Source organism: Piliocolobus tephrosceles, chromosome 15 (assembly GCF_002776525.5).
Source record: "Piliocolobus tephrosceles isolate RC106 chromosome 15, ASM277652v3, whole genome shotgun sequence".
Classification (NCBI taxonomy): domain Eukaryota; kingdom Metazoa; phylum Chordata; class Mammalia; order Primates; family Cercopithecidae; genus Piliocolobus; species Piliocolobus tephrosceles.
In genome coordinates, this window is record NC_045448.1 from 72,120,684 (window position 1) to 72,135,189 (window position 14,506).

Consider the following 14,506-nt stretch of genomic DNA (forward strand, 5'->3'; position numbering starts at 1 on the left):
ACAGAGGGCAGGGAGACAATGATGCGGGGAGGGAGGAGAGAAATGTGAGGAGAGGAAGGCAGAAGTGGGAGACAGGGCATGCGAAGGAGGATGGGAGAGATGGAGATGAGACAGGGACTTATTGGGAGGGAAGAAGAGAGAGATACTGACTGAGAGATGTGGACAGACTGCAGGATCTTGTCTCGGTCCCTTGGCTGAGCCCTGGGGCTGGTGAGGGGTGAGTCTTTTGAGAGAGCCCCTCTCAGGCCTGGATGGCTCCCTCCCCTGCAGACGATGTGAGCCTACTCAGTCCTGGGGAAGACGTGCTCATCGACATTGATGACAAGGAGCCCCTCATCCCCATCCAGGTAGGATGGGCATCCTCCGGGGAGGCCTGGGTCACCCTTCCCCTTCGTTCCTTATCTCTTCCCACCCCTTCTCCCCAACCCTTCATTACCACACGGCCTCTATACACATCCCCTTCTGGGCTCCAGCGGCTGGACACTGTCCAGTAGAGAGACCCAGATGGGAGCTTTCAATCTGGCTGAGGGGGGTGGGGTGTGCTCATCTGGGCAAGACTCAATAGTTTTTCTTGGAAGCATATGTGAAAAATAGCCCCTCTACCCTGGGGGCCATGGTGAGGGCTTTCTCCCGGAGATCACAAGAAAATCAGGGTGGGGAGCAAATGAGAGAAGGACAACAGGGGAGGAAGTGAGTGGGCCATCTCTGGCATCCTCCAGCCCCATCGCCCTACCTTGGACAGGCCCCTTCTTAGGGAGGTTTTTGTGTGGGCTTGTGCTTGGTGGCTCCTTGGAGATAGCTTAGAAAGAGGAGGCTGTGTCCAAGCCAGGAGTCCATCTCGCCCCATTCCTCCATATGCAGGGAAAAGGAGGAGGAGGCAGGAAGGGGCATTATTCTAAGGTCTCCAACCCTGGGGGAGGTAGGAGTCATCCCTTTGCTACATACTCAGCAACCAAGGGCCAGCCAGTGATGCAGATGCCAGTGCCACAGAGCATGGCAGGAGGTCTGTGGCATCTTGTGCTGAGAGGCAGCACTGCCCTCACTGTGGGCCATGGAGTGGCTCTGGATTCTGTAGGGCTGAGACCATCTGGTCCTTCCCACAGCAGACGTGGAGAAAGGTCTCACTGTGAGCACCAGCCTTGAACTCACCGTCTGTTCCAGGTTGTCACCCTCCTCTCTGGGCTTTGCAAGATGCTGGTCACACCCCTGGCACCCTGGGGCTCCCAGAACTTCCGAGCCACCCAGAGGCAGAGCCTCCAGGCCTGTGTGGACAACACTTGTGTCCTCGGGCCTTGCTGCATCTGGAGTTTCACTGATGCTCAAAGTCCTCAGAAGCCCTGAGTTCCATCTCTCCAGCCTCCGTGGCTCTCCAGGGCTCTGCCCTGCCAGCCTTTCTGCTGGGAAGACCTCCTGCCCCCCGTTTCTTGGTCATTCTTTAAGATTTAACTTAGGCATGGTCACTTCTCTGGGGGAGTCTCTCCTGGTTCCTCCTCTTCTCCTGTGAGACTTGCCTATTTTGGGTCACTGTGCTGCCCTACGGCCTGCACGTCTCTGTCAATGTTAGCACATTCACCAGGCTGAGCTCGGGAGCAACTGCGGCTCCTTTCTCTTTGTATTCTCAGTGCTCAGCACAAGGCCTCGCTTAGCGGAGGTGTTAATGAAAGTCTGTCTGTCTGGGCGAGTGGGTAGATGGGCGCATGGGTTGATGGATGGATGGATGGATTTTCTGGCTACTGTCTGTATGGATCTGAGGAGGAATCACTCTCCTGGCTGGGGAAACCCAAATGGAAATTTCAGATGTCCCTATGTGAAATTTAACTAAACTCAGTGCTAGTGCCTCTGGCCTGCTTGGGTGTTTATAGCTGAATTAGGCAGATAATTTGCCCCAAACTCTGGCTGCCTGCTCCTGGCTCCTGTTTCCCGGCTGCTCCATAGGCCTGTCTGAGATTGTGCAGGGAAGTGCAGGGCCTGCCCAGCAGGATTTCCGTTCTGTGTGTGCTGCCCTCAAAATGTCTACACACTCAGATGGGGAGGGACTATTTTAGGTCCTGCTGGCCACAAGCACAGCCAGAGGCAGACGATGAGGAGGCCCAGCCTGGCCATCCTCCTGGTGTTGACATGAGGGAACTGGGGCTGGGGTCTGAGCCAGAGCCAGGCCTGTGCTGTTTGTGGGAGCACATGGCCACTCTGGCTAGAGCTGCCGGCCAGACCAGCAGCACTGGTTGGAGCTGGGATGGGGCTCCTGGAGGTGTGTCCGCCTGGGGAGGGGCTGGGCCTCCCCTGGCCTGGGACGGGGGAGGAGGAGGAAATGACACTGCCTTGCTCCGATGGGGGAGGCTTGGACCTTGCCCTCATGGAGCTCCCTGTCTGATGAAGGAGACAAAACTCTGTTCTCAAGAGCCTCAAACCTAGCAGGGAGACCAGTTCTGGTCTCCAGGGAGCCCTGGCCCTCTGGGGAAGCCCCTTGTCTGGTATCTGACTTTGTTCCTGTTTTTCTCTGAGATCTATTGCTCTGATTGGGCTGATCCAGGAAATCTTTCACTTGCTCGCCTCTCCTCCCTGTCCCTGGCACTCTGGAGGACAGGCGCTCCAAGGCCAACCCAGGAGGCAGCTGACCCTGGGTGCAGTTCCAGTGGTTTGCTAGATAACTATGGCTGGGCTCTCTTCCTCTCCCTCCTCCTCCAATGCAGATAGCATGAAAGTCCCTGGCCTCTGGGGACAGGAGGGACGAGAGGTCTGGCAGAATTTGGATTTTGGCTGGCTCCTGTCTGCCCCACCGGTGTTTCTCAGCAGCCTGTTCCATCCTCACAGTTGATGCAGCCCTGCCTGGTGCCGGATGTGTTCACTGTGTCCTGGCTATGGTCCTAGGACCCCTCCTAGCTCAAACCTGCTCTTGCCAGAGTTACCTTTCCATCTTGGTCCCTTTCTGTCTCTTTCCTCAGTGACACCTTCTCTCTGCTCCCGAAGCCTTCTTACCAGCATCTGCCCAGGTCCTGGGATGAGCTAGTCACACATTTAGAACATGTCACTGGAGACCCTTGCTTGATGTTCAGGCCATGGGCTGGCACTCACCACGGAGCATTTCTCAGGTTTCTAGAAGTGTTTTGGTTTGTGTCGAGAGTGGCCAGTTCTGGAGGTGACTCAAAACGTGTATAAGGCAGGTCTGTGCTCAACCTCCCAGGGCTTGTAGATCAGTGTCTGTCTTTAGGAGTAAGGGGGGGGCCCTGCTTGGGGGGTGACTGGCCTCTTTAAACTCTCCATGGCAGTGAGGATTGGGATGAGAAATACTCAGACGTATTAACTCCACCACTTGTTCTTGGTATGTGCAACCATCCTATGTGTAGACTTTAGCCTGGCAGACTAGGGGTGGGGGTGGTGTGTGCACATGAGTGTGCACGAGAGGTGGGGGGATAGGAGCGGGTGTGTGCATGAGCTCCCATGGGTGCTGGCCAGAGGGGTGTCTAGGCTTGGTGGTGGCAGTGCAGGAATTGTGGCCTTGACTTTGAACTTTCTGAGGGCAGGCCTGGGTATGTCCTCAAATAGGGAGAGCAGAAGTATCCTATTCCGTCTAGTTCTCTGCTTTAGAAAACGATGTTTCATTGTTTTCAGACGATAAAATGATATGTGTTCTTTATATAGCATTTGGGAAATATACAAAAATACTGAAACCCACCCAAACACACAACTTGAATGCGCAGCTCCCAACATTTCATTCTCATTCTTTCCTCTTCCTTCTGGATTTCTCTTTCTGTCTCTGATTCTGTCTCTGACTTCATTTCTACCTTTAAAATAAAATTAAGGTCTTCGTTCACTAGTTTTTTTTTTTTTTTTTTTAATGCAGTTCTTGGTGTTGTAACTATGATTAGGGGAAGAAAAAAGAGTGTTCAGGAACACACAGAGAGCCTGCCACCCCCTGTCCCTTTTCTATAGAGAGTCTTGAAGCTCCAAGTAGAGGCTGTGCCCCCAGAAATCGCACCTTTGAGGCACTGAGATGCTCCCAGAGCCAGCTGGGTATGGCAAGGGTGGCTGTTGCTGAGCATTCCGAGAGCACTCTTGGGTAGAGGGGCTCCTCTTTAAGTCTTCAGAGAAGGAGAATTTCGGGAGGTGGGAATATGTGTGTGTTGAAGAATTAGAGAAATAACTTTTAGGGAGTTCCAACTCTGGTCACAAAGAGACAAGGAAAGAGGGGGTGTCCAGAAGATCTCAAATAAGTGACGTCAAAGTGAGGAGATGCTTCATTAACAAGGAGACCAAGCTCTTGGAGTCTCCTGGCCCTGCAGCTTCAGCATAGGTTAAGCATCTGGGGAAGCTTCTCCGGGGAGGGGGGCCTCTGAGGCCGGTGGGTGAACAGGGCAGGACAGGGAGGCTTTCCTTGCAGGCAAAAGGGCTCGGGCAAAGGCTTGGAAGTGAGACTCTGTGTGTATGTTTTATGTGACAAAGAGGTATGTGCGTGTATGTATGAGCGTGTGTGGTAGAGGTGGTGTGTGTGTATGTATGTGTGTGATAGAGGTGTGCGCGTGTGGTAGAGGTGTGTGGGGGGTGGAGGTGGGGTGTGTGTGTGTGGTAGAGGTGGGGTGTGTGGGGGGTGGAAGTGGGGTGTGTATGCGGTAGAGGTGGGGTGTGTAGGGGGGTAGAGGAGAGGTGTGTGTGGTAGAGGTGGGGTGTGTGTGTGTATAGTAGAGGTGTGTGTGTGTAGTAGAGGTGGAGTGTGTGTGTGTGTGTGGGGTAGAGGTGGAGTGTGTGTGTATGGTAGAGGTGGTGTGTGTGTGTGTGTGTGTGTGGTAGAGGTGGTGGGTGTTTGTGGTAGAGATGGTGTGTGTAGTAGAGGAGGTGGTGTGTGTGGTAGAGGTGGTGTGTGTGTGGTAGAGGTGGTGTGTGTGTGTGTGTGTGGTAGAGGTGTGGTGTGTGTGTATGGTAGAGGTGGGGTGTGTGTAGTAGAGGTGGAGTGTGTGTGTGTGTGTGGTAGAGGTGGAGTGTGTGTGTGTGGTAGAGGTGGTGTGTATGTGTGTGTGGGGTAGAGGTGTGGTGTGTGTGTGTGGTAGAGGTGGGGTGTGTGTAGTAAGGTGGAGTGTGTGTGTGTGGTAGAGGTGGTGGGTGTTTGTGGTAGAGATGGTGTGTGTAGTAGAGGAGGTGGTGTGTGTGGTAGAGGTGGGATGGGTGTGTGTGCGTGATAGAGGTGTGTGGCAGAGGTGGGTGTGTATGTGGAGTAGAGGTGGTGGGTGCGTGTCTGTGTGTGTGTTTTGTGTGTGTGGTGAGCGTGGGGTGCCAGCAGGAGACAGGCCTGGCCGGCTAGTGTGCAGGAGGCCTCGGGAGACTGTTTCCTCACTCTGTGGGGCGGGTGCTGGGGTTGGTCGGCTCCCAGGCTCCCAGGCTCCCAGGCTCCCAGGCTCCCAGGCGCTGGGGCTGGGGCTAATTTTGAGACTGCTGCTCCGGTTATAGTCTCTGGGATGCCGTGAAGGTGGGAACGTGCTCCCAGAACCAGAGTGGCAAATTATGCCTGAGTCCCAAAGGGGAACGTGTAATTTCTGAAGCTGGACCAGATCTTTGGAACACTATGTTTAGCTTTATTTTGCTCTGGTGAACTGCCGGTTTTCCTCTCACCTTTCTAAAAAAGAACTGCATTAAAAATAACAGTAAGGCTTCTACGGGGTTCAGGATGCGAATGGGAGGGGCATAGCTGCTGCCTGGCGAGGCCCGTCTCTGGCCAGCTGGGGGTGGCACGTGGAGTTCACCCAGTCTATTCCAGGGGTCACACGACATGTGGCCAGCACCCCAGGGCCATCCAGCAGCCCTAGCTAGGTGCCCAGGGCTGATTCTGCTTCTGACTCTGAACAACCCTGAGGGCCCCCTCAGTGATGTGTCTTTTCACAGAGCAGGGAGGGATCCCAGTCCCCAAACACCCCTCCTGGGCCCAGCAGGGCTTCACCTTCCATGGATTTCTGTGGGCATTGGGAGAGTGTCTCCTAGAATCTTCGTGCTGAGGAAGGCAGGGCAGCCTGGGGTTTGGCCCTTTGGAGTCCTCCCAGAGTCCCCTGCTCGAGGCTTAGAGGATGAGGAGCCAGCCCCGGCAGCTCTGGGTCCCAGCTGGCTGCTCCCCAGCACCCACCCTCCGGACCCCTTTGCTCTTTCTCGAAGGGTCTGTGCTTCTTTCTTCCCCTCCACCTTTGCGCTTGCGATTCCCTCTGCCTAGTCATGCATCTTCTCAGCTTGCCCACCTGCTAGCCTGGTACTCATCCACCCAGAGCCCCATCCCCTTCTCCTAGAGGATCACAGTGGCCTCTGAAGAAGTCTCCCTGCCTTCAGCCCTGAGCCCTGAGGCCCTCCTCAGGCTGCAGCGCAGGGATTTCATAAGGTGAACATTATGAAATATTGATTCACAGTACTGGGAGATTGCAGGCAGGGAGCTGATACTCAGAAAAAGATGCAGAAAGTGATTTGTAGCATGGAGTGGAGGTTGGACTGTGAGACTCCTAAAGTCCCCACTGATGTCAGGTTTTGGGGAAGACATATGATGCCCTGGTTCTTGTCCTGGAGGAGGGAACACTGAGTAACCTGCTGTAGCTTACGAACCATGCCCTGCAGTGTTGGTGTGGCTCAGTGGTTAGGATGCTGGGGAGTTGGAGTGTCCCCGAAGTAGGCAGATTTTGGAGAGGGAGGGAGGACATGTGAGAGAGTAGGCAGGAGTAAGGCATTGGCTGAGCTCCTTCCACGTGCCTTGCCTTGTGCTGGACGTGCCCAGCCTTCATCTCATTCGTACTCACTGTCACTGTGTGAGGTGGGCTTTGGACCCATTCTCCAGGTAGGAAGCTGATTCAGAGAGGTCAAGGGACTTGCCCAAAGTCACACATCTGGTGAGGTGTTGGAGCCAGGCTTGTCCAACTCCAAAGCACATGTTCTCTCTGGAGGAAGAGCAGAGGGTGCCTGGTCAGAGAGCGCTACCTCCTGGGGACTGTCCAGCCTTCCTGTTGCTAACCAGCATGTTTCATTTGTAGCTTGCAGACGGTCTGTCGAGCTTGGCCCCTACTAACACGGCTTCTCCTCCATCCAGTCCTCATGTATGTATTGCTTACTTATTTGTGGGCTCCTTGTGTTCCCTTGTGGGGCTGGGGGTAGGGGGTTAGGAGGGAAACGGGAGGGGAGAGTGGGAGGGAAGAAAGGAGGTATTTCCTGAGCCCTAGCAGGAAAGTCACCTATCTTTGCCTCACTGTAAAGGAGGAGTGAGAGAAAGCTATGGAGTAGATGCTCAGAAATGGACACCCCTAGGTTACTTCCTGGGATTTACCTTAATTTTATTTACCTGTGTGAAGACTGAGGGGCATAGGTGGGGCTGCATGGGCCAGTGGAGGCAGGGAAATCTCTCGATTAGACTCTGACTTCTGCAGTGTGGGACCCCAGAAGCCTTCTGGGCACGGGACCTCAGACGGCAGGCTGACTTTCTGTGCTCCTCCCTGGTGTGTGAAGGGGGTGTGTGACCAAGGAACCCTGGCTGGCTCCCTTGGGTGCTAAGAGGTCTGCTTGGGCCAACAGTCTGCTCCTGCAGTTTCTGGCAGGGCTCCTTTCTGCTTGCCTGCGTGGATTTCCTAGGTGTCATCTTTCTGGGCTGTGGGTCCCTCTAGGGAGATGACTTTGGTGTCTAGCCTTCAGCGTGTGTGCCTGAAGTCCCATGCTGGGGGCCAGTGGAGCCCCTGACCTGGGGAGGGTGGTGTAAGAGACAGAACTTGCCAAAGGCAGTGAGTTACATTCTATTTATGGTGTCAAGAGGAGGCACTGCTATACTGGAGGACTCATGAACTTCTAGAAGGAGGCTATCGATATAGATATATATTTTTTCTGATTTATCTTTTTAAAATAAAATATGGAAAACACAAAAAGTGTCAAGCAGGAAGTTAAAACCACTTTATTCCTACCAGTTAATGATAGGCACTGTTAGGATTTTGATGTGCCTTCATTTTTTAGATGTCTTTTAAGCTCACATGAATACTTTTTAAAAACAAAATTGGGATCATAGTTTTTTTATAATTCGGATTTTTTAAATTTAAAAGTATACATGAATATTTTCCCATATTTGTGTGTATATATGTTATATAATGTATATTATATAATATATAATGTGTATAATATAGACTATATATTATATATATATATATTTTTTGAGGCAGAGTGCACCTTTGTCCCCAGGCTAGAGTGCAGTGGCATGATCTTGGCTCACTGCAACCTCCACCTGCCGGGTTCAAGCAATTGTCCTGCTTCAGCCTCCTAAGTAGCTGGGACTACAGGTGTGCACCACCATGCCCGGCTAATTTTTTGTATTTTTAGTAGAGATGGGGTTTTACCATGTTAGCCATCCTGTTCTCAAACTCCTGGCCTCATGATCTGCCTACCTCGGCCTCCCAAAGTGCTGGGATTACAGGTGTGAGCCACCGCACCCAGCCTATTCTTGTATTCTTTAAAGATATGGCTGCATATCATATGAACTTTTAACTACTCCGTATCATTTGCCATTTAATTTGTTTATTTCTCCTATTGTCTTCTTTTGTCCCTTAAAGGACTTATTTTAGTTTACTTTATATGTGTCCGTCCAGATGATTTCTTTCTGTGTTTTGTTTTGTTACCCCCAGGTACACCTGCTCAGGCCATTTCTTGTTAAAGTGTATTCCTAGGTATTTTATGGTCTTTGGTGCTATTCTAAATGGAATATCTGTTTTTCTTATGACTTTGTCAAACTTTTGCTAGAATATAGGAAAATAATATTTTTGTATATTTACTTTGGAACTGACTCTTTTTAAAGCCCCATTTATTAGTTCTGACTATTGTTCTTTGATTCTGTTTGGTTTTCCAAGTAGGTAAGATCGTTTTCTTCAAATAGTGATAAACGTGTTAGTTTCTTTCTAATAATAACGGCTTATTCCTTTTTCCAAATACCATTTGATATTTGAGATGCTGCTGAGCAGACTTATTTAGTCATTCATTCTAACGAGAATGCCTCTACCAGATTTCCATTAATTAGCATAATTATTGATGGTTGCAGACAGATATTTGATTTTGGCAAGGTTGTGTCCTTTATTGTTTGTTTGTTTGTTTATTGTTTTGGAGATGGAGTCTTGCTCTGTTGCCCAGGTTGGACTACAGTGGTATTGTATTGGCTCACTGCAACCTCTGCCTCCTGAGTTCAAGCAATTCTCTTGCCTTAGCCTCCTGAGTAGCTGGGATTACAGGTGCCCACCACCGCGCTCTGTTAATTTTTGTATTTTTGTAGAGACAGGGTTTTACCATGTTGGCCAGGCTGATCTTGAACTCCTGACCTCAAGTGATCCACCCTCCCTGGCTTCCCAAAGTGCTGGGATTATAGGCGTGAGCCACCGCACCCAGCTGATTGTTAGTTTATTAATAGCTTAAAAATTAGGCATGGAAGTTTAATTCTCTCAAATGTCATTTGGCATTTATTAAGATGATAATTTTATTTTCCATTGTCTGTTAATACGGTGTATAATTGTGCTATATTCCTGGGGTAAACCCAAATCGGTCAATTGGTCATGGTATTATAGTTTACTACAGTTGCAGCCACCTTATCCAATGCAGTCAAGACAGGTAGTTGATTGGCTAATTGAAAAAGTTGATTAAATAGGGACTTATTAAAAGTCATAGAAATGTACCACAAACAGGCCAGGTGCGGTGGCTCTTGCCTGTAATCCCAGCACTTTGGAAGGCCGAGGCGGGTGGATCTTGAGGTCAGGAGATTGAGACCATCCTGCTAACACGGTGAAACCCTGTCTCTACTAAAAATACAAAAAATTAGCCAGGCGTGGTGGTGGGCGCCTGTAGTCCCAGCTACTTGGGAGGCTGAGGCAGGAGAATGGCGTGAACCCAGGAGGCGGAGCTTGCAGTGAGCCGAGATTGCGCCACTGCACTCCAGCCTGGGTGACAGAGTGAGACTCTGTCTCAACAACAACAACAACAACAACAAAAAAAAAAAATGTACCACAAACATTTTGTTTTTAACCATATCCATGTAACTTTATTTGTCAATCATTTGACATGTGCCATGCCCTCTTTTTGAATTTGGATGTGCTGACTTGTGTGTCATGTCATCCTTTTGGTATAAATCGTATCCAAAATGCATTATCTAGGATTTTTAGTTTTAGGTTTATTAAAATTTAATGAGAACGCAACGATACTTGCAAAAAAAAAAAAAAAAATCTGAGTGTAGAGTCCTCTTAGAGTTTAAGATGCCCTTCCACCTTTTATGTTATCTCACTTGTACTTGATAGTCCTCACTTAAAAAAAAAAATCAAAAGCAAGCCAGGTGTGGTGGCTCTCGCCTGTAATCCAGCACTTTGGGAGGCCGAGATAGGCAAATTGCTTGAGCCTAGGAGTTTGAGATCAGCCTGGGCAGCATAGTGAAACCCTATCCCTACAGAAAATACAAAAATTGGCCAGGTGTGATGGCACATGCCTGTAGTCCCAGCTATTCAGGAGGCTGAGGTGGGAAGATTGCTTGAGCCCTGGAGGACGAGGTTGCAGTGAGCCGTGGTAGCATCACTGCACTCTAGCCTGGGTGACAAAGTGAGACCTTGTTGCAACAAACCACTCCACCAAAACACAAAAGCCTTAAATTAGTTTTCATGGATACAATGCCCTTCCTTCCTTTTTATATCCAAATTCTATGTGTTTTTAAGTGTATACTTTGTTTATCCAATTTCTATATTAGTACAACTGGCATAAACAGGTCTTGGAGGAAACACAGTTGACTAATGGCAAACACCCAGCTCATCTTCTGGAGCTGCAGTGGGCATCCTAGAACAGCTGTGGACGGTCAGTGGTTCCGGACCTCAGGCAGATTGTTGGCAGACAGGACAGACTGCCAACATTTGTTAATCCTGGCTAAGAAGAAGTTTTAAGGAGAGCTTCTATTATACATTATTGAGTTAGATTTGCTACTACTTAGGATTTTTATGTCTCTATTAATAAGCATTACTTTCAAGGTGTCTTTGTTACACTTTGATGTCAGGGTTATACTAGTCCCTTAAAATCCTTTTCAGGTGTGCTTCTACTTTCTGTGCTCTTAAACAGGCTCTGTGGCATGATCATTATTGTTGCTGAAAGGCCCTAAAATACACTAGAGCCACTGTTTATGAACTGAAATTATGCAATTTGGAAATTATATGATACAAATATTTCAATAGTTTGGCTTTATGTACAAAATGTATAATAGTAGGAAACCTAAATTAAAAAAAAAAGACTGACAATCATGTGATTTAAAAGGTGGTGAAATTGTATCTATGTAGCTGATACAGGATAGCCATGATTTTTTCTCTAAAGTGGTGTTATGTTATATGTTTTGAATTATAGAAGAGTTTCAGGAATGCATATCTTATATAATTGTATACGATGCAACTGTCTTGTACGCATTTGTCAAACTGGGCTCAACACATTTTCTGGGAGGAGATTCTTTGATCATTTTGTACTTCTTCAATCAATTTGGTAGCTGAGATGTCACCACATACTGCCTGTTAACATTGGTATAAATGTGTACATATTACTATAATAAAACCTTTGTATCTATTCTGTTTTCATCTTTATTCTTAATTTTATGTATTTATGTTATTTTCCTTTTTTATTAGGCTTCATATAATTTCATGTATTTTATAGCTGTTTTCCATCCAAAGAACCAGCTCCTTAAAAATTCTGCTGATATTATAATAGATTGATTTCTTTAATTTCTACATTCAAGTCATTTTTAAGCTCTCTCAATATGAAATTCCTATTATATATATTCTAGATATCTTGGGTTATCAGTTTATCTTTCTCTCTCTCTCTTGTTTAGAAAAGACTGTTAAAGGTAGATATTTGTCTATATTCTAAAAATTCTAAAGTTTTGCTTTTCACACTTAAGTATTTATTTCACCTGGAATTGATTTTGCGTGTGTGTTAACTGTGAGGTAGAGATTTTTTTTCTCATATAACTAACCAATGAATTAGTATCATCATAGAATGACCTGTCCTTTCTCATTGACCTACAGTGACAGCTGTGTCATTTGTTGGGTTTCCATATAAATTTGGGCTATTTGTGGGCTCTCTATTCTGTTCCATTGGTCTATTTGTCTTTCCCTGGGCCATTTCACTATCTTATTTACTATAGCTTTCTAATAAGTCTTGATCTCTGATAAGGAAGTACTTTGTTCATGTTCAGAAACACCATTGCTATTCTAGTCCTTTGCTTTTCCACTTCAGTTTTAGAATCAGTTTTTCAACTTAAAAAAATGTTGAGATTTTTAACTCTGTGATAGAGTTATAGTGAATTTCTGGATCAATCTGGGGAAAAGCAGACATTTTTATTATATTGCCTTTTAACCATGAACATTATATATCTTTCCATTTATTTAGGCCTTCCTTAATGGTAATTTAATGAATTTTTATAATTTCATCCAAAAAAGTCTAGTACAACTTTTATTCTATTTAGTTCTAGCAATTTTATGCATTATTGTTTTCTTTACTTGAATTTTTAAAGGTATATTTTCTAATTGGTTTTTGCTTGTATATAAATGAAATCAATTCTCATATACAGATCTTATATCCAGAAACTTCGCTAAAATCTCTTATGAATTATACTGGTTTGAGAATTCTCCTGGATTTTCTATAGAGTCAATCATATAATTTGTGATTAATCACAATTTTAATTCTTCTGTCTATATTTCTTTTACTTTTTAATTTTATTTTCTCGTCTTATTGCCATTGACTAGAACCTTCAGCTGATGTTCTATGTACTTGGTTATAGAAAGTATTCTTTTCTGCTCCTAATTAAAAAATGAATGTTTTTATGTTTTACCACTGAGCGTTAAATTTATCAGGTGAACCTAGTTACCTGTTAGAACCTTACTAGTTAGCTGTTTTTTTCATGAATGTTGTTAAATTTTATTGAATGTTTTTAAAGTATCCATTGAAGTGATCATATAATTTTGCTCCTTTAACCTGTTAATGTAATGAATTACATTAATATACAATACATAATTATATGATATAATATATTAATGTATATGTTAATTAGGTAACCCAAGATATCTAAAATATATAGAACAGGAATTTCAAATTTAGAGAACTTAATATACACTAACAAATATATCTATATTAGTACTTAAACAACTTTGCATTTCTGAAACAATCTAATCTGATCATGACATATTATCTTTTTTTTTGCCTTGCTGGACTCAGTTTGCAAACATTAAGTTTAGGATTTTTTTTGCATCATTTTTTTGGGATGATATTGGCTTAAAGTTTTCCTTTTTCATACTATTATTTTCAGGTTTTGGTATCTAGATAATACTAATCTTATAAAATGACCTCTATTGTGTAAGCCATAAGATTAGCATTATCCATTGCCTAAATGTTTGGTAGATTCACTCATGAAACTGTCTAGACTTAGTATTCTTTTTGGGAATATTTTAAACTGCTGATGCAACTTTAAAAAATGTTTATAGGACCTTTGAGATTTTCTGTTTCTATGTGAGTGACTTTTGGTGATTTAAATTTTCTAGGAATTATCTATTTCTTCCTAAAAATATTGGTGTAACATTTTTTATGATCTCCTAATTTTTCAAAAAGAATTTCTTCTCCCTCTAGTTATGCCTCCTTTCATTCTCAAGATTATATTTTATTATTCTTGCCAGAATTTGTCAGATTTTTTTCAGTCGATTCAAAGAATTTTTAGTTGATCTTCTCTATTATTTCCTTTTTATATAATTTATTCACTTCTTTTCTTCTATTTTATTCCTTCCATTTTATTTCTTTCCTTCCTTCTATTTTGGGGGAGTTTATTATATTTTAACTTCTATGTAAACATTTAAGGCTATAACATTTCCTGTCACTGCTGCTTTATGCATCCTGTAGGTTCTGACAACTAATATTTTTGTTATTTCCCATTCTGAGTATTTTTGGATTTTTATTATTTCTTTTTGACACCTAAGTTATCTAAAAACATGATTTTTGGAAGTTACTAACTTATATTTTAAGTTATCTTTTGTTATTGATTTCTAGGTTAACTGGAATGGTCTCTATTGTCCAGAGAATGTAGTCTGTGTGTAATGATTCGATACTTAGATACGGCCTGACACTTGCTTTATGGTCTAGTGTAAATCTGTAACTGTCCTGTGTGTGCTTGAAAAGAATGTTTATTGTCAAGATGTCTTATATATTTAATGTACATTTAGAACAGGCTTGTTAATTGTTATTAAAATCTGTACTTCTTCTGATTTTTCTGTCTTTGGTGGTTTATCAATTTCTGAGTGAGATATAAAAATATTCTGCTTTGATGTGACATTTGTCAATTTCTCCTTATAATTCCACCTACTTTTATATATTTGATGATCTCTATATTTTTTCTCTCTCTATAGAGAATTCTTATATCTTCTGGGGAATTGAATCTTTTAACAATATGTAGCAAGCCTCTGCCCATCTCTGTCTTTTAAAATCTCTGCTAATGAGAGTTTTTCTTAAAGTCTGTTTTGTTCAT

The 14,506-nt window shown here is 44.9% G+C and overlaps 1 protein-coding gene across 4 annotated transcripts in view; it reads left to right on the forward strand.

Moving 5' to 3' along the window:
* The window catches only part of LOC111550580 (dysferlin), a 146,976-nt gene that overhangs the window by 75,269 nt on the left and 57,201 nt on the right, over positions 1-14,506 (forward strand). For 3 of the 4 annotated variants that reach the window (XR_003309829.2, XM_026456448.1, XM_026456449.1), the window contains 2 exons: positions 271-347; positions 6,993-7,055. Coding sequence is in view for 3 of the 4 variants with exons in the window: in XM_026456448.1 (XP_026312233.1) it covers positions 271-347; positions 6,993-7,055 (140 nt within the window). In the remaining variant the exon portion in view is untranslated. The remainder of the gene's footprint in view (positions 1-270; positions 348-6,992; positions 7,056-14,506) is intronic. The other variant, XM_026456450.2, reaches the window with a different exon arrangement.